The following is a 19,967-nucleotide window of genomic DNA, read 5'->3' as shown; positions in this document are numbered from 1 at the left end:
TTGCATAGTAACTCTTGATGAAATGCGGGTGGCTACCATTTGATTGTTTGCTGAATGTTATGGACCATATTGACTTTATTTTCTATGGAGCCTCAGCTGGGTCAACATCCAGCAGCTGAGTTGCATAGGAAGATTCCCAGGTTATATGTGTTTGTGTTCCGTTTTGGCTCATGATAGTGATGCTGCAAGTTTTGATTTGTTGCAAATAACAGTTCCTTTAGTAAATTTCCATAATTAACAGTTAAGTTTGGCCATGTGCCTTCACTGTGTTGCTGCTGCCATTGGCATAGCGGTTGATTTTATTCTTGAATTTTACTGGAGAACTGTGTTCTTAACAAATAATGGAGAAAAGTTTGTAATTTTATTAATAATTGGATTCTAGAATTCATTATTTTGTTAACCTATTTTCTCCCCTTTAATACCATAATTCCCAAAAGTCTAATTCTATTTTGATTTTGCCTCATGTCAGTTGAAAGGAATGCTGTCAGTTATTGGGTTTTCAGGTAGGGGAGATGCACTTAAGTAGCCAGGCTGAGAATTGGTTAGGTGATCCAGTCTTGGGGTTTCAGAGATGTTTCTTCCTTTATTTTTCCTTTCCCTCTGTTGGAATAAGCCATTTGGCCCTTTGAACTTGCTCTGCCATTCAGTAACATCACGGCTGACTAGTTGTAGTCTCAACTCCACTTTCCTGTATGCCACCAATAACCCTTGTCAAAATTGTATCTAATTTGGTCTTGAATAAATGCAATAACCTGACCCTACTGCTCTGAGGAAGAGAATTCCATTTTGATTTTTTTAAAATTGGTTTTGTGGAAGTACCTGAGTTTCACCCCCCACATCGGCACAACTCGAGCCTAAAAATCTGAAAGTTAATGAACATAGATCTACATTTCAGTGAGGCATCACACAACATGTGGTCCCAATTATGGTTCCACACCTCTTTCTGTGGAGCTCTAATTAATTCTGGATACCACAAAATATTATTTTTCTTTTCTTTCCAGATCACACGGCGATTGCAAGGTCACCCCACCAGGTGAGATTTAAATTTAGCACAAATTTCTTTTTGAATGCTGTACAGTGACATCCCCTCTCTCTCTCTTGTGCCCTGCTCTTGCAATACCTTCCCCCCCGCGCGCTTGCTCTCACGACGCCCTCCCCCCCTCACTCGCTCACGCGACAACCCCCCCCCCCCTTCTGATTTGATTTATTTGAATGTCTAATGTTGGAAAAGGCCTTTCTTGTTGCCAGTGATTGATTAGTTTTTTTCCTATATTGGAATACCAGGATCTGTTGGCATCAATAACAGAATATACTGAGATTAATAGGAACTTAAACTTCATAGATGGCTTCTGATGGATACAATAATGGCATCCTTGGTTAATTAAGGCACCGCCTAATAGAGGACTAAATAGATGGCAGGCAAGGCCTTCAATGGCAGCTGTATTTGGAGTTTAGTGAACTGTGCTCGATGTACAAGGAAAACCCTGCAAATTTTCTGTGACTAATCCATCTAACCTACACATCTTGGAGTACGAAGGGTCAATTTAGCGTGGTCAATCAACCTAACCCGCACATCTTTGGACTGGGGAAAAGCAGAACACCCATGGGGAAATCCGCGTAGACACTGGGAGTTATGTGCAAACTCCACACACGCTAGGCCAGAATCAGACCCAGGTCCCTGGGCTGTGAGGCTGCAGTGCTAACCACTGTGCCAATGTGAATTAATGAAGGCTGAATGTTATCTCGGCCTTGCTGCACATGGACACAGCACAGCCTGCTTCATTATTTGAGTGACTACGAATGGAACTGAATGAATGCGGGAATTAGTTGGCTGCCAACACTCTGCCTGCAAGGTCCCTCACTGACATCGAATGACTGTGGGTGAAGTGTCAGAGGAGCTTCATGCAGGAGGAATAGCATTTAATTCTTTTAATATCAGATTATCATGCTAAAATAATAGTGGAGTGCTTTTGTCCTGAACATTTTCTGTTTCCTCAACAGAGGGAGTTGTTGCTGCTGCTCCAGTCTTTCCTGTGTTTTAGTTGTAGTGAAGGTCTAGAGGTTTTGAAACCAATGTACCTTGGAGCAATGGAAGCTGATTTGCACCAACTGTTATAGTCATAAATTGTAATAAGATTTATATACATTTGGCACACATTAAATGATTTTGTTTTGTCTGCATGTAGTGCTACATTAATGGTCAAGTGGCTAAAGATGGTCTTCATTATACATGCCTCCTATCTGTCTACAGTAAGTAACATTGTTTGGTTTACTCAGCCTCAGCAGTATAACGAAAGACATGTTAAGTGTTAGCTTTGATATCTCTGGGCTCTTTGGACTCTAAGTTCAGGACATCCTTTTTGGTTTATGGCCTATTACTGGTCCGATATGAAGGAATAAGTAAGGCTGCATCTGTTGACAGACCTGAAGCACGTTCCAGTGGCTTTCTGGTTCCTTATTAAGATGCAAGATCAATTTCTTCGCGCTTTCTATCTGCTCTTCTAGTGGCAGTTTGGATTGAATAGAGGAAAACATACATGAAAATGTACATCTTTATGCTATTATTGGGTTGTATCTTTTAAGTGTGTAACCATATCCACAAAGTATGGGCTCCATTTGAAACCTCTTGGCTATCATATGTATGTACGTGTTGGGTATCGATGTTAGTGGAGCTTTAACTTCTCTGATTCTAAAGGAGTGATGCTTGGATCAATGATAAACCATCTCTTAAAATATTTTGATTTACATAGTTTAACTATTTAGAATCTGCTTTTGAGAATCATGAGGGGTGTCACTGTACATAAGAATATAAGAAATAGGAGCAGGAGTAGGCCATCTAGCCCTTTGAGCCTGCCCCACCATTCAATTGGATCGTGACTGATCTGAAGTGGATCAGTTCCACTTTCCCGCTTTCTCCCCATAACCCTTAATTCCCTTGTCTATCAGAAATCTATCTACCCATGAATTAAAGATATTCAATGAGGTAGCCTCCACCACTTCAATGGGCAGAGAATTCCAGAGATTCACCACCCTTTGAGTGAAGAAGTTCCTCCTCAACTCCGTTCTAAACTGCCCCCCCGCCTTATTTTGACGTTGTGCCCTCTAGTTCTGTTTTCCTTTTTAAGTGGGAAGAATTTTTTTTACCTTTACCCTATCTAGCCCCTTCATTATCTTGTAAGTCTTTATAAGATCCCCCCCTCTGCCTTCTAAACTCTTAAGAAGTACAGGCCCAGTCTATTCAATCTCTCTTCATAAGCTAACCTCCTCATCTCCGGTATCAGACTGGTGAACCTTCTCTGTACTCCCTCCAAGGCCAATATATCCTTTCGCAAATAAGGGGACCAAAACTGCACACAGTACTCCAGTTGTGGCCTCACCAGTGTCTTGTACAGTTGCAGCAAGACCTCCCTGCTTTTATTTTATCCCCCTCACGATAAAGGCCAACATTCCATTTGCCTTCTTGATCACCTACTGCCCTGCAGACTAAGTTTTTGCAATTCGTGCACAAGGACCCACAGGTCCCTCTGCACTGTAGCACACTGCAGCTTTTCACCCTTTAAATAATAATCCCTCCTACTGTTATTTCTACCAAAGTGGACAACCTCACATCTGCTAACGCTTTACTCCATCTGCCAGGTCCTTGCCCACTCACTCAGCCTATCCAGATCTCTCTGCAGACTTTCCGCGCCCTCCACGCAATTCGCTTTTCCACTCATCTTTGTGTCATCAGCAAATTTTGCTACCCTACACTCAGCCCCCTCCTCCAGATTGTCTATGTAAATGGTAGACAGTTGAGGCCCCAGCACCGATCCCTGTGGCACTCCACTAGTCACCAACTGCCAACCAGAAAAGCATCCATTGATTCCAACTCTCTGCTTCCTGTCAGATAACCAATCCTCAATCCACGCTAACACTTTACCCCCAACTCTGTGTACCCTAACCTTCTGCAACAACCTTTTGTGAGCCACCTTATCGAACGCCTTCTGGAAATCTAAAAACACCACATCCACAAGTTCCCCTCTGTCTACCGCGCTAGTCACATCTTCATAGAAATCCAGTAAATTCGTTAAACACGACTTCCCCTTCATGAATCTGTGCTGCGTCTGCTTGATCAAACCGTTCTTTTCTAGGTGTCTTGCTATTTCTTTGATGATGGATTCTAGCATTTCTCCAACTACGGACGTTAAGCTAACCAGCCTATACTTCCCTGCCTTTTGTCTGCTATCTTTTTTAAACAGCGGCATAATATTAGCTGTTTTCCAATCCTCCAGCACTTCTCCAGAGTCCAGCGAATTTTGATAAATAATTACTAAGAATTGCGCGCAATTACATATAGAATAATTGTGTTAAAATTGTGGCTTTACTTCTAAGTTTAGTTTGCTAATCTGCAGGGTTACCATTTGATGTATTGAAGTACCAAATTTAATAATTAGAATTTCACAAAGTTTTGTAACTTTAGCTTGCACTGAAGTGGTTGATTTTACTTTTTGCAGCTGCCTAATCTTGTACCACAGCTAGGGGCCTTGTACCAGCTGATGGAGAGCAGGGTGAAAATGTTCCAAAAGCTTTCGCGGTTGCATGGCAAGCTCCTCCTCCTAATTGCACAGGTAAGGAGTGGATGCCTGGTGTTGTGGACAGTTAGTGAGTGCAAATTATGGAGGGAATTGGAGAATTCCAAAGATGGTATGCATATTTTACAACTACCTGTGACTGTGAAAATCCACCTAACGTACATTTCCCTCACTGTTTTACTTGTATCATTGAACACGACTTCACTTCTGACGTGCAGGCTTATGGTTCAGATTTTTCATTTAGTGCCCCACATTTGTATTTGCGGATCTCTCTGATAAATGACATTGGTAGGATCTATGTTGCTGTTCTGTTGATGCAACACACTGCCCCATCAGCAAGCTAAATGTATTCAGAATCATTCATATGAATGTTAGAAACTAGAATTTCTTCTCCGTTATTGCTTGATTAAGATGCTCTCTCTTAATTGGGCTTAGAACTGTAATATGTTCTTCGTTCACATGTTTTGATGTGGACAGATTTCCGAGAAGTTGCTAAAATTGCGTTTATGACCATACCTGTGAAACTGAATAGCTGTGTTTGATACCCCTCAGGTTGCAGCATCCGATAAAACTCAAGATGTAAGCCCTATAACCCAAACAGCAAAGCTGGTTTATGAGGAAGGTAAGAGCTAACCTGTTGTTACTCTGTATCAATGCAAGTGTTCTCCATGGTAATGTGTATCTTGTAGATCAATATGAAGTGGCAACAAGATATTAACAAGATGATGAAAAGTTATTGGGAGTTAGACAAGAATGTGGAGTTGAGGTTGCAATTAGATCAACCATGATCTTATTGATTGACACAGCAGGCTGGCGGGGCTCCTAATTCATTTATTGCTGAGGTGCTTTGGAGGTCTTAAAAATGAACACCAAGTCGAAAGGAAACAGTGGCCAAATGGTTGAGTTTTTCTTGAAGGGATGCAGAGAGGCATAGGGTGGGACCCAAAGTTGAGGCCTAGATGACTGAAGGCATCACTTCCAGTGGTGGTTTGAAAGGGAGGATTTAGGACGAGATTAGAAGGAGGTCCAGAAATAGAGATGTGGTCATGAAGGGATTTGAAAGCAAGTTTGCCAATTTTAAATGAATACAGTGACATTGGTAGTCAGTGTAACAAGGAAAGGTGTGAAGGAAAGCAGGACTTGATGCAGAATAAGATATTGGCAGTTATGTTCTAAACAGGTGATGATCATGAGATATCTGATGGGAAGTTGGTCAGGAGAACGTTGGAAAAAAAGTATTTGGTGGTGACATGTTCATGGTTGTGATTTCAGCAAAGTTTAGCTAAGGCAGAAGAAAATGGTGGTCTTCCGGAAGTATGCATAAGTGGTCTTTGTGGAGGATAGAATATGAGATTGGAAACTTGGTTTGGAATTGCGTAGAAAGCTGAGGTTGCTAAGAATTTGGTTCAGACTAAGGCAGTGACCGAGGAGGCTGATATAATTAGTGGCACAAGTAAAGTTTGTACTGAAGCTCTCCACGGGCCTACATGAATAGGGAGTTGAGAGTAAATCTTTGATTCACCTAGAAGTAATGGTGGGGAGCGGGAAGAGAAGTTATTGCAAGTTTTTTACTCAGAGGGTGGTGGTTGCCTGGAAATCGCTGTCAGGAGAGGAATGGAAGTAGATAGTGACTTTTAAGGGGCGTCTTGACAAATACATGAATAGGATGGGAATAGAGGGATATGATCCTGGGAAGAGTAGAGGGTTTTAGTTCAGTCGGGTAGCACGGTCGGTGCAGGCTTGGAGGGTTGAAGGGCCTGTTCCAGTGGTGTAATTTTCTTTGTTCAATGACAAGGTTTTGTCACATGGTAAAATCATTTGAGGGTACTTGGAGTGATTAATAGTATTCTGTGAACAGGTTGGGTTAGTGGTAAGTTGAAACTAACTTATTGGGATGAGCGGAAAAGACTGAAAAAGAATATGTGCATCTCTTGACAGACCTGAAGTTCAACACTAACTTCTTGGGTTTATTCACTGAGATGCAAGATCAAATTTCTTTGCGCTTTCTGCCTGCCCCTTTAGTGGCAGCTCAGATTGAATAGAGAATACAGGTAACAGACAACACTCAATATATACTGTTAATCTGCTCCAACTACTTTCATTTCCCATGTGTTCACAATCAGTTGACTGCATCACCCTTCTCTTTTTTTAATATTCGACAGAAGAAATAAATGTAAATTAAGAAATGGAAGGGAGGGAGGAACTCAGGAAAATTCCAATCACCAGGGAGGTGGTACTGGGCAAATTGTTGGATCTGCAGGCTGATAAATCCCCTGCTCCAGGTGGACTTCACCCTATGGCCTTGAAAGGAAAATGGCTGAGATAGTTGATGCATTGATTTTAATTTTCCAAAATTCCCTAGATTTGGGGAAGGCTCTGTTGATTGGAGAATAGCAAACAAAACTCCTTTATTCAAAAAAGGAGAGAGACAAAAAGCAGAAAACTACAAACTGGTTAGCCTAACATGTTAGAAGCCATTATTAAAGATGTTATAGCAGGGCACTTGAAAAATAATCAAGGCAATAAGGCAGAGTCAACATGGTATTGTGAAAGAGAAATCATGTTTAACTAATTTATTGGAGTTCTTTGGAGGTGTCACATGTGCAGTGGATAAAGGGGAAACCAGTGGATGTGCTGTACTTAAATTTCCAGAAGGCATTTGACAAAGTGCCACATAAAAGGTTATTGTGTAAAATAAAAGCTCTCGATAACATTGACATGGATTGAAGATTGGTCCACTAACAGGAAACATAGTTGGCACAAATGGGTCTTTTTCTAGTTGGTGGGATGTGTTGAGTGGTGTGCCACAGCTTCAAATTCTTTCAATTTATATAAATGACTTGGATGAAGGGACCAAAGATATGGTTGCTAAATTTACTGACAAAACAAAGTTTGGAAAGTAAATTGAGAGAGGACGTAAGGAGGCTACAAAAGGATATTGATGGATTAAATGAATGGGCAAATGTGAAATTGTCCATTTCAGCAGGAAGAATAAAAAAGTAGCTTATTAACTAAATGGTGAGAGGGTGCAGAGGAATCTGGGTTGCTTTGTGCATGAATCACAAAAGGCTAATGTAAACTGGTTTTGTTGGAGTTTAGAAGGCTGAGTCGTTGGAGTTTAGAAGGCTGAGGGGGCATCTTATAGAGACGTATAAGATAATGAAGGGGATGGATAGGGTAGAGGTAGAGTGGTTCTTCCTGCTTAGAAAGGATAGCAGGATTAGAGGCCACAGCCTCAAGATAAGGGGGGGTAGTTTAGATCAGAGTTGAGGAGGAACTTCTTCACTCGAAGGGTGGTGAATCTCTGGAGTTCTCTGCCTGTTGAAGTGGTGGAGGCTACCTCGCTAAATATATTTAAGTCATGGGTAGATAGGTTTCTGATAGGGGAATTGAGGGTTATGGGGAGAAAGCGGGAAAGTGGAACTGATTCACTTCAGATCAGCCATGATCTTATTGAGTGGCGGGGCAGGCTTGAGGGGCTGGATGGCCTACTCCTTCTATTTCTTATGTTCTTAATGTAAAGGTACAGCAAATAATTAGGAAAGTTGAAAGAATGTTATATTTGTTGTGAGGAGAATTGATTACAAAAGTAGGGAGGCTATGCTTCGATTGTACAGAGCACTGGTGAGACCGCATCTGCAGCATTATGTATGTTATTGGTCTCCTTATTTAAGGAAAGATGCAAATGCATTAGAGACAGTTCAGAGAAGATTAGCTAGAATTAATATCAGGACTGGGGTATGTTTTATGAGGAAATGTAGTTTTGTATCCACTAATCTAGTTCAGTATGATGTGACTCGATTGGAACTTTTAACATCCTGATCGGGTGGATGCGGAGAGAATGTTTCCACTTGTCAGAGAATGTAGAACTCAAGTCACTTATTCAAAATAAGGTGTAACCTGTTTAAGAGAAATGTTTTGTCTCAGGGTCAAGTGTCTCTGGAACACACTTCCTCAAAAAGCATGGAAGAGTCTTTGAATATTTTTAAGGTGGAGCTAGATAGATTCTTGATTAACAAGGGGGTGAAAGGTTATCAGGAGTAGGTAGAATTGTGGGGTTGAGGTTACAACCTGAACAGACATGACTTTTTGTATGGTGGAGCACGTTCAAGTGCTGAGTGGCCTACTGCTGTTTTTAATCCCTATGTAAGAAGGTACTGTACAGTGCATGGTATGTTGCAGTTTGCTGGTATTAACTCAAGTTATTTTATTTCTGACCTCTCTAGAATCATCTGAAGAGGAAAACTCAGAAGACGACATGATGGCTGACCAGGAATCTGATGTAGGTGTAGCAAACAGGCCCAGGATGTCTCAGCCCCTCCCCCAGAAGTGTCCTCCTTGTGTTGGAGATCAATTTGACTTTAGAAGACAAATAGTTTCATTTAGTCTATTCAGATTCCTCTTCATTTATTGTTACTTTGTGTCTTTTGTCACAAAGGAAAATTTGAGACACGATCTAGACTGGTTTTATTAATTCATCAGTCTAATTTCACTGGAGTCCTGTGCTATTTCCCTGTACCTGTGTAATAAGAGGGAGGGAAAGGTTGTCTCATTCAGATGATGTGAAATGGCATTGGACCATATTACAACGTTATTTCATGGTACTTGTATGCCAAAGCAAACCTGTTATATCAAGTCAGTTGATTTCAGTAATTACAATTAAGTAGTCTTTTGACTCCAATTTCCAAACTAGCTCAAAGTAGCACAATTAATAACTCACTACAAGCACTCGAGTTGAATTGGAGTGAATATTTCCGTTATTCCTGCCTTTGAAGTTATTTTGTGCCTTTGCTGAGATGAAGCAATTCTTTCCCATCTTTTAAATCCATTGTCTTGGGTACTCGCAACTCAGATATAATCTGTCAACTCTCAGCTCCTTCCAACTAGCAGGGGAAGATTTCCTCTCTTCCCTATAGCAAAGTCATAAACTTGGATGATTAATTTGTTTATGATTTTGTTATTAATGACAAAATAATTCATCCATTGTATGCCTCATTTCCACCCTTGGAACACACTGTGCTCTGCCATTGTACATTCTTGCAAATTCTAGGTTTGTTCTTTAGCCTTGGGGAGAATGCCTTTTTTTTTTACTTTACTTTATTTTGTACTTCAGAGCTCCCAATTAGAGTAATCATTAAATCAGGCTTGGAGATTATTGTTTATCTTGAGTAGCGAAACATTCAAATTGTTTATTTTTGAAAATCCAAAGATTAGGTGAATATAGGCAAATGGAAAAGAGAACTTAAAGTCTAAGGGAGAGACAATCTGATCAAATTATTCTCGATAGAAGGAAAGCTTTTTATTTTTAAAGCATGCTGATTCATTAAAATGGGTCGTCTTTGGGTTTTTTGGAGGTGGGGAATATGAATAAAAAATGTAAGTTTGCATCTGTTGACAGACCTGACGCCAATCTTTGTGGCCTTTTAGGTTTTTTCCAGTTAGATGCAAGATTAAATTCCTCGCGCTTTCTGTTTGATGAATTAGTAGCAATTCAGATTGAATAGAGGAGTACATAATTTGATTAAATAACAGCAAGCATGACCGATGCATGTAGCAGTCCATCAGATCACTGCCACTTGCTTATTAAGTACAATATATCTTTCTTTTGGTCCTGTTGCCCATGTCTCAAAGTCAGTAGTTGGGAAAAAAAAAGTTGACTACCTAGTCTTCCAATGACTAGAGGTAAGTAAACAGGTATTCTGTGCATGGTTGGTTAAGCCTCACAGTGCCAGGGACCCGAGTTCAATTCTGAGCTTGGGTCACTCTGCAGAGTCTGCTTGTTTTCCTTGTGTCTGCGTGGGTTTCCTCCCACAGTCTGAAAGACGTGCTGGTTAGCTGCGTTGGCCATGCTAAATTCTCCCGAACAAGCGCCAGAGTGTGGCGACGAAGGAATTTTCACAGTAACTTCTTTGCGTTGTCAATGTAATCTACTTGTGACATTAATGAATAAACTTGATGCCCATCCAGGGCTAATAGTTTATTTTCCTTAAGTGATTTTACCAAGCACACTGGGGAAAAAAGACTTGGGATCACTCAGGTTTTGAGATATTTTTGCCACAGTGCCTGGGATCTGCACTTCACGTTGATCCACTTACGCAACCCACTGAAAGCCGACGTATTTTAAGAGTGATTTTAACATTTGTTTAGTCTGCAGATTTTGGTGCATTGAACATCCTGAAGTTCAACCCAACATGATGCCTCGAGTCTGGGTTTGAGCTGAAGCACAGGGTAATTTGACAGAAGGTCTTAGCATCAAATAGACTGGCACTAATTCATTGATAAAAATTTTCAATGCATTTTCTTTATCTTAAAATATCCTTTTGTCAACATTTGGACATCAGATATTCCAAAATATTGAACCTTTAAGCTTGGACTTAAGTACAGTTGTAAGAAAATGTGTCCTCTGTTTCTTAATCCTTAGATCCCCACCTTGTATGTATGCAAACAATGTAAGTCATGGGAAATGTTTTAATAACTATCCAATGTTTTAAAACTAGGAGAACTGGGAGGAGGACGAGGACGAGGAAGAGGAGAGAACAGATGACCCAAAAATGCACATTGACAAAGAAATCAGCGACGACTCCGGGGAGGACATGCACACAGGAAATGAAAGTGAAGAGGAATAAAACCATTTAAAAATATATATATTGACTGCATTCTTAGCACATTTGGGCCAATGAATCTGATCTGGGCATCTGAATTTTATTTTTTCCCACCCAGAAGGAACTTTATTTAGTTTGGAAAACAGATGACAGACTGGCAGTGAAGAGTGTGTTAAGAACTGTTGGTGCACTTTGGATTCCAAGAAATATTTGACTGTCTTAATAGTGCACATTTCACATATATATATTTCTGCAACCATGTTTCTAATGCAGGTCGTTTTTGGACCACATTTATATGTGGAGTGATTTACCACAGGCAGAAATGTGGTAGTAACTCATGATCACTTGGAAGGTGGACAGATACCCAGTCATCTAATTCATGGCTACTTGCGTTGCATTTTAACCTGATCTGGGGACATAGTTTGGATGTGGAATATGCAACGTCGTAGGGTTTTTACTGGATATTTTGGTTCTGGTAGTTGGCCAGCTCGTCCCCACGTTTTCAGGTTAGTATGTTACAGTATGTAGTCATTAGCTAGTTGACAGAATTATGTATATTTGTCTATAAATCAGTGGTTTACAGCAATTAAGGCTGTGTTCTCCTTTGTAAAACAAATAAATCTGATTCTCCTTTACAATACTGGGTTCATAGTCTTTATAGCCATTGGCAGTTAGAACGCACAGCATTGGAAAAGGTGTTAGTTCTATTGTGAATTATACCATGGCTTTTTAATCCAACAAAGACGACTCCTTTATTAAAATATAACTTTAGAGTCTATATACTGGGTGGTGATCTGTCTTTGGGTACTGGGGAATCTGGTTGATGTTGCCAGTATTTTCTGTCTATTTTGTTCCTTTTGTTTTATCACTGAAAATGATTTGGTTTTCATTTCAAAATGATTGGTTGGGCATTCAGTCAATTCTATATCTTTCATTTCTCCTTTTACCCTATTTCCCTCATTCCAGTTCAGATGATGGCGCTATGCCTGCCTCTTCATTCATGCTGGTGTTCCTGCCATGTACTTCTAAAATACACAGCTAATTTCTCCTATGTAATAGGCTGCTTGAGAGCTGAGAGAAAATCAGATACCAGCTGATTGCTGAGCCCGTTGTGGTGTCAAACATTGTTGATCTGTAATAGCAACTGGCGTGACAAGTTTTTTCCACCCCAGACGTCTATAAAATAGTGAGGGGCATAGATAAGGTAGATAGTCAACATCTTTTCCCAAAGATAGAGGAGTCTAAAACTAGAGGGCATAGGGTTGAGGGGAGAGCTCCAGAGGGACAATTTTTTCACTAGGATGGTGCTGAGTGTCTGGAATGAGCTGTTAGAGGCAGTGGTGGAGGCAACTACAGTTTTGTCTTTTAAAAAGCATTTAGACAGTTACGTGGATAAGATGGGTACGGAGGGATATGGGTCAAATGCAGGCAACTGGGACTAGCTTAGTGGTAAAAACTGGGTGGCATGGGCAAGTTGGGCCAAAAGGCCTGTTTCCATGCTGTAAACCTTTGTGATTCTATAGTTCATAACTGCCTGGTTAAAATTACTATGCTTGCTTTCACCACAAATGCTTTACAGAGTTGGTACTGATGCTGTGAATGAACATGATAAATTATTTTGTCAAGCATGCAATCATTCTTTCGCACTCGTACAGTCTCCCTTGAGGTTTGGATAATGGGAGTTGAGCGGTTGAAAGTCTTTTCATTATAATTTGTTTTCTGATTAGCGAGAGGCAAGGAATGATTTATTACCATGGTAATTGTTGCCACAGAAGCTTGGATAAAATAGAATCTATTCAACATTGTTCTAATGACCCTGGTAGCATAGAAGTAGAAACAACATTGGAGTGCTGATCAGAGGTAAGTCCTCGCTGCATACTGAACTTCAACATTGGGGATGGAGCTAATTTTAGTCTGCTAAATTGTTAATATGATTCAAACATAAGCAGGGTTGTACATTATAAAACTGTCAAGTTTTCACATTGTTTTCCCATACTCTTTTCCTGTGTCCAGAATGTCAGGTAGGTACACAAGTAGGAATACAAGCACATTCTTAAATGTATTTGGCAATAATGTAATCAGAAGTTTGTCAAATATTAGGGATATTTATTTAGGAGGTAATTCTGAGATTTTGGGGTTTTTTTTAAAGTGATGTATGCATGAGTAGTAACTTGGTTGTGGTATTTTGTTCAGACCCCAAAGTATTGTGTGGTCTCATGGGGTATGTGAACAGTGGAGCTCTTTTTTGTATTTATTTGTGGGACATGGGCCTCGCTGGCTGACCAGCATTTGCTGGGTAGGGATAATAAGGCAGGTCTTCAGCCTCAAGATAAAGGGGAGGCGGTTTAGAACGGAGTTGAGGAGGAACTTCTTCACTCAAAGGGTGGTGAATCTCTGGAATTCTCTGCCCGTTGAAGTGGTGGAGGCTGCCTCGCTAAATATTTTTAAGAAGCGGGCTGATGGGTTCTTGATAAGAGAGGGGATTAAGGGTTATGGGGAGAGGGCGGGAAAGTGGAACTGAGCCACGATGATCAGCCATGATCTTATTGAATGGCGGGGCAGGCTCGAAGGGCTAGATGGCCTACTCCTGCTCCTGTTTCTTATGTTCTTATGTCTTTGAAGTAAGATTTTTTTAAAATGATGGTCCTGGGATACAAGAAGGCAATCTAGTGATTTGAGAGCACAGAATGGAGATCCAAGGTTTGGGTTGGTAAAGGGGAAATCTCATTGGGGTGCGATCAGGTTTAAGAGTATTTAAGCTTTCCCCTATTTGCATTTCATTGACTTTTGGGAATTAGTAATGCCCAATGTGTTCTTGTTACTGTTGTAAGCCTCTCAGAACTTGCCTCTGAGCTCAAAGTAGAAACTAGAAGCTGAGACAGGCCATTTGGTCTTTCGAGCTTACTCCACCATTTCATTTTGATCATGGCTGATCACTGAATTCAATATCTGATTCCCATTGTCCATGTGTGCTTTTCATCCACTCTTTTTCATTCTGAAATCGAGGCTTAATTTGCATTCTGTTATTCTGGCACATTCTTATTTTGAGTTATCTTTTGCACTCTAGGACGGTCTTTGTTTACGGTGCTGATTTGTCTTCCCTACCCCAAGTATTTTCTTTTGCTCTCCAGCTAGGGTGTAGTTCCATAGGTGCCCAATCTCCTACAAAATCCAAGTGATGCCCCATGTATGAATATAAACCGTAAGTGTTAGCAGATTGCGCTCCGTGGAGGACTCTGTGCTAAACCAAGACTGACCCTCATCACTCCAGCTCAATCTATTGTATAGTGATCAGTGCAGGGCCCCGGCTTATAGCTTTCTCTAAGCATAGATACTGACATCAGTTCTAGCAGCCCAGTTTTTTAAATTCAATCTTGGCTGTGAGTGTCGATGGCTTATTACCCATCTGATTTGATTTATTATTGTCCTGTATTAGGATACAATGAAAAGTATTTCTCGTGCACACTATTCAGCCAAAGCATACTGTTCATAGGGAAGGAGAGAGCTTCTTAACTATAGCATCCGAGAGATTGCAGTGCCACAGTCATAGCTAGGGTGTAGGTAAAGATCAATTTAATGTGAGGTAGGTCCATTCGCTGGATTCCGGGGAAGTGCCGGAAGATTGGAAAACGGCTAATGTTACGCCGTTGTTTAAGAAGGGTGGCAGGCAAAAGGCAGGGAATTATAGGCCGGTTAGTTTAACGTCTGTTGTAGGTAAAATGTTAGAATCCATCATCAAGGAGGAAATAGCGAGGCATCTTGAGGGGAATTGCTTGATAGAGCAGACGCAGCATGGTTTTGTTAAGGGGAAGTCGTGTCTGACAAATTTATTGGAGTTCTATGAGGATGTGTCTAGGGCGGTGGATAGAGGAGAGCCGGTGGATGTGGTGTGTCTTGATTTTCAGAAGGAGTTTGACAAGGTACCTCACAAGGTTATTGCAGAAGGTAAGGGGGCATGGGTAGGGTGTTAGCATGGATAGAGGATTGGCTGTCTAATAGGAGGCAGAGAGTGGGGCTCAATGGGTGCTATTCGGATTGGCGGTTGGTGACTAGTGGCATGCCCCAGGGGTCGGTGCTGGGGCCTCAGCTATTTACTATTTATATAGATGATCTGGAGGAGGGAACCGAGTGTATGGTGTCGAAATTTGCTGATGACACCAAGATTGGTGGAACGACAAATTGCGCGGAGGGTGTGGAGAGTCTGCAGAAGGATCTAGATAGGCTGGGCGAATGGGCCAGGAACTGGCAAATGGAATTTAATGTTGGCAAGTGTGAGGTGGTCCACTTTGGTAGGAATAATGGTAGGAAGGACTATTACTTACGTGGCGAAAAACTGCAGCATGCGACGGTGCAGAGGGACTTCGGGGTCCTTGTGCATGAGTCGCAAAAACCCAGCCTGCAGGTGCAGCAGGTGGTCAGGAAGGCTAATGGGATGCTGGCCTTCATAGCGAGAGGGATTGAATATAAAAGTAGGGAGGTCTTGCTGCAGCTGGAGTACTGTGTGCAGTTTTGGTCGCCGCACTTACGCAAGGATGTTTTGGCCTTGGAGGGAGTGCAGAGGAGGTTTACTAGGCTGATGCCGGAGCTGACGGGGTTGAGCTATGAGGAGAGGCTGAGTAAACTAGGCTTGTACTCGTTAGAGTTTAGAAGAATGAGGGGAGATCTCATTGAGACGTATAAGATGATGAATGGGATGGATAGGATAGAGGTGGAGAGACTTCCTGCTCAGAAAGAACAGTAGGACTAGAGGGCATAGCCTCAAGATAAAGGGGAGGCGGTTTAGAAAGGAGTTGAGGAGGAACTTCTTCACTCAAAGGGTGGTGAATCTCTGGAATTCTCTGCCCGTTGAAGTGGTGGAGGCTGCCTCGCTAAATATTTTTAAGACGCGGGTTGATGGGTTTTTGATAAGAGAGGGGATTAAGGGTTATGGGGAGAGGGCGGGAATGTGGAACTGAGCCACGACAGATCAGCCATGATCTTATTGAAGGGTGGGGCAGGCTCGAAGGGCTAGATGGCCTACTCCTATTTCTTATGTTCTTAAAAGTCTGATGGCACCACGAAGAAGCAGTTTTTGAGTCGATTGGCATATGTCCTTAGACTTTTGTATCTTTTTCCTGATGGCAGAAGGTGGAAGAGAGAATGTCTGGGGTGCTATCTGCTTTTCTGAGGCAGCGGAAAGTGTAGACAGAGTCAATGGATGGGAGGCTTGTTTGCTCCATTCATGACCCTTTGTAATTTCTTGCACTCTTGGGCAGAGCAGGAACCACACCAAGCTCTGGCACAACTGGAAAGAGTGCTTTCTATGGTGCATCTGTAGAAGTTGGTGAGAGTTGTAGCAGACATGCCAAATTTTCTTAGTCTCTTGAGAAAGTAGAGGCATAGGTGGGCTTTCTTAACTATGGTGTCTGCATGGAGGGACCAGGACAGGTTGTTGGTCACCTGGACAACCTAAAAACTTGAAGCTCTTGACCATATCTACTTCATCCCCATTGATGTAAACATGGGAGTGTTCTCTGCTATGCTGCTTGAAGTCGATGGCTATCTGTTTTGTTGACATTGAAGGAGATTGTCGTCACCCCAGCTCACCGGATTCTCTACCTCTTGCTCTTGAAGATGTGGTAATTAGCTGCCTTCTTGAACCACTGCAGTCCATGTGGTATAGGTACACCCACAGTTGGGAAGGGTATTTCAGGATTTTGACAGTAAAGGGATGGTGATATATTTCCAAGTCAGAATGATGGCTTGCTTGGAAGAGAACTTCCAGATGGTGGTGTTCTGCTGCCTATGTCCTTCTAGATGTAGTGGTAGTGAGTTTGAAAGGTTATATCTAAGGAACCTTTTTGAGTTCCTGTAGTGCACATTGTAGATGGTACGCACTGCTGCCACTGTTCGGTGGTGGAGGGAGTGAATTTTTGTTGGAGTTGCCATTCAAGCAGGCTGGTTCGTTCTGCATAATGTCAAGCTTCTTTAGTGTTGTTCGAGCTGCATTCATTTCGACAAGGAGACCATATTCCATCACATCCCTGATTTGCACCTTATAGATGGTGGACAGCTTTAGAGAGTCAGGAGGTGAGTTACTCTGGAGGGATTCCTTGCCTCTGCTCTTGTAACCACTGTGTTTATATGGCTAGTTAAGTTCCGTTTCTGATTGGTGGAGAAAGAGGCAGAGATGGACCATCCACTGTTGGAAATGCAGGCAAGTGGAGAATATTCTATCCCACTCTTGACTTGATGCCTTGTGACCAGTCACCCCTCATTGGCCAGGAATCCATTCTGGAGTCTTATTGTCTCTGAACAACAAAGGTAGGCATTTGTGAAAATAATTCATGACTCACACCAAAGATGCATCACTGTGAGGAAGGAGGATTCTAGGAATGGTGCAAAGCAACTATGGTTAACCAAGTAAGTTGAGGATAGTATTAAACTAAAAGAAAACACACAATGTACCAACGATTTGTGGCAAACCAGAGGTTTGGGAAAGTTTTGATGGTTTTTAAAAGATAACCAAGAAATAAAAAGTGGGAGCAGATAAACTAAGGGTAAACCAGCAACCAATTTAAAAGCAAGGCAGTATGAACTTTAAATACATAAGAAGGAAGAGAGACACCAAAGCGAACAGAGGCCACATGCAGAATGAGACTGGGGAAATAATGGGGAACCAAGAAATGGCAGGGGAATTAAAGTCTTCACAGTGGAGGACACTAATAACATCGGGGCAAAAAAGTGGGGGGAATAAATGCAACAACTAGCAATAGGGATATAATACTAAGGAAACTAATGAGGCTAAAGGTTGATAAGTTTCCTGAATCTAATGGATTGCATCTTAGGATATTAAAGGAGATAGCTATAGAGTTAGATGCAGTGATATAAATCTTGCAAAAATACTTCAATGCTGGATTGGAAAACTGCCAATGTTATACCTTTTTTCAAAAAGGGAGGGAAGGTAACTATAGGCTAGTTAGCTTAACATCTGTCATTGGGAAAATGTTAACCATTCTAAAGGATGTAATAGAGCATTTAGAAATATGTTGTAATTCTTTTAAGGCAGTAACAAACAGGTTAAAGGGGGAACCAGCAGATGTAATATTGTTCAAAAAGTATTTGATAAGGTAACACACAAAAGGCTAGCTCATTTAAGAGCCCATGTGTTGAAAGTAATAGCATGGATAGAGGGTTGTCTTATCTAGAGAATTGGGATGAGGATAGCAACTTGTAACTGATGGAGTGCCCCAGGGATCAGTGCTAGGACCACAATTGTTTGCAATATATATCAATGACTTGGACATAGGAAATGAACGTACTATTGCCAAGTTTGTGGATGACATAAAAATGGGTGGGAAGGCAAGTGGTGAGGATGACACAGTCTACAGAGGTTTATAGACAATGGGCAGAAACTTGGCAGGTGGAATATAATGTTGGAAAATGTGAAGTTATGCACTTTGGTAAGAAGAATAAAGGAGCTGAATACTTTTTTTGAATTGAGAAAGAGTGCATCACAGAAGGATTTGGGGGCCTTCATTCATAAAGCTAGCATGCAAGTTCAGCAGCTACTAGGGAAGCCAAAGGAATGTTGGCTTTTATTTCAAAGAGAATGGAGTACACAAATAGAGAAGTCTTGCTAAAGCTGTACAAAGCACTAATTAGACCACAGCTGGAATACTGTGAACAGTTTTTGTCCCCATATCTAAGGAAAGATAAACTGGCATTGGAAGTAGTCCAGAGAAGGTTTAGTAGGTTGACCCTGGGAATGGAGGAATTTTGAGAGGTTGAGTAGTTTGGGCCTGTACTGCTGGGAGTTTAGAAGAATGAGAGGTGACATTGAGACATAAAGGATTCTCAGGGGGCTTGACAGGGGTAGATGCTGAGAGGATATTTCCCCTTGTGTCTAGGCCCAGAGAGCATAATCTCAGAATAAGGGGTCACCCATTTAACACAGATTAGGAGGAATTCCTTCTCTGAGAGGGTAGTGAATCTGTGGAATTCTTTACCGCAGAGGGCTGTGGAGGCTGGGTGGTTAGGTATGTTCAAGGCTGAGATGGACAGATTTTTAATAAGTAAGGGAATCACAGGTTATCGGGATGAGGCAGGAAAGTGGAGTTGAGTATTATCAGATCAGTCATTGAATGGCAATCATTAATCTCATTGGGCCAAATGGCCTGCTTCTGCCCCTATGTCTTATGGTCTGCATGTTTTGACATCCTGATTTGCCAGGTTTTGATCTGCTGTGATCTTGGTTCACAAAGGAAATGCAGACAGAGTAGCTTGTTTATTATGGAAATGACAGAAATGTAGAATGTAACCCAACACAACACAATACTAGATAGCACATCCAGGCAGTGCAGTGTGACGTTCATAACTTCTAATGTTGCCCAGTTGGTGCCAGGCCAACCAGCTGGAGTATGCCAAGTTTATGTTTACACGATGCAGTAAATCTCCTCTGAGCCATCTTTCCAGCTGATCAGGCAGAGAGAACTTGGCTTTTTGTATTTCCCATCTACACACCGGTACTGTACCAGGCACCTGTGTGAAGCAGACTCTCAATTGGAGGTCTCGGACCTGCCCTTCAGTCCTTGGTGAGTGTTCTGTATTGTGCAATCCAGATCCCAAAGCACAAGTAATACTTTCTCCTCTTGCTATTGTGCTCTTTAATCCCTCACTTCAATTTCTCTCGTATTCTATAGGAGAACCACAGCCTGTTTACTTAGATATGCCTCTCATTTTCCTTTGTGGAATATTTGTTTCCTATTTAGTAGCTCTTAAGAATTTTTTTGTTTTCAAATAAATCTTTTTTGAT

General features: G+C 41.5%; 1 protein-coding gene and 3 non-coding genes across 4 annotated transcripts in view; all 4 read left to right on the top strand.

Annotated features, from left to right (window-relative positions):
* The window catches only part of wdr43 (WD repeat domain 43), a 54,417-nt gene extending 42,606 nt beyond the window's left edge, over positions 1 to 11,811 (top strand). The window contains exons 13-18 of the mRNA XM_080192964.1: positions 1,002 to 1,033; positions 2,187 to 2,250; positions 4,494 to 4,607; positions 5,124 to 5,193; positions 8,798 to 8,853; positions 11,069 to 11,811. Of these exons, the coding sequence (XP_080049090.1) occupies positions 1,002 to 1,033; positions 2,187 to 2,250; positions 4,494 to 4,607; positions 5,124 to 5,193; positions 8,798 to 8,853; positions 11,069 to 11,197 (465 nt within the window). The 3' untranslated portion in view covers positions 11,198 to 11,811. The remainder of the gene's footprint in view (positions 1 to 1,001; positions 1,034 to 2,186; positions 2,251 to 4,493; positions 4,608 to 5,123; positions 5,194 to 8,797; positions 8,854 to 11,068) is intronic.
* LOC145345838 (small nucleolar RNA SNORA31) lies at positions 2,407 to 2,537 on the top strand. Its single transcript, XR_013887208.1, has one exon. It is a non-coding gene; the product is annotated as a small nucleolar RNA SNORA31 (small nucleolar RNA).
* On the top strand, positions 6,494 to 6,624 carry LOC145345835 (small nucleolar RNA SNORA31). The gene has a single exon (XR_013887205.1). It is a non-coding gene; the product is annotated as a small nucleolar RNA SNORA31 (small nucleolar RNA).
* LOC145345837 (small nucleolar RNA SNORA31) lies at positions 9,954 to 10,087 on the top strand. The gene has a single exon (XR_013887207.1). It is a non-coding gene; the product is annotated as a small nucleolar RNA SNORA31 (small nucleolar RNA).
* Positions 11,812 to 19,967: the final 8,156 nt, after the last annotated feature.

The sequence above is a fragment of the Carcharhinus amblyrhynchos genome, chromosome 7, assembly GCF_965287045.1.
Source record: "Carcharhinus amblyrhynchos chromosome 7, sCarAmb.v2.hapA, whole genome shotgun sequence".
Lineage (NCBI taxonomy): Eukaryota > Metazoa > Chordata > Chondrichthyes > Carcharhiniformes > Carcharhinidae > Carcharhinus > Carcharhinus amblyrhynchos.
This window is presented reverse-complemented; position numbering and strand designations above follow the sequence as displayed.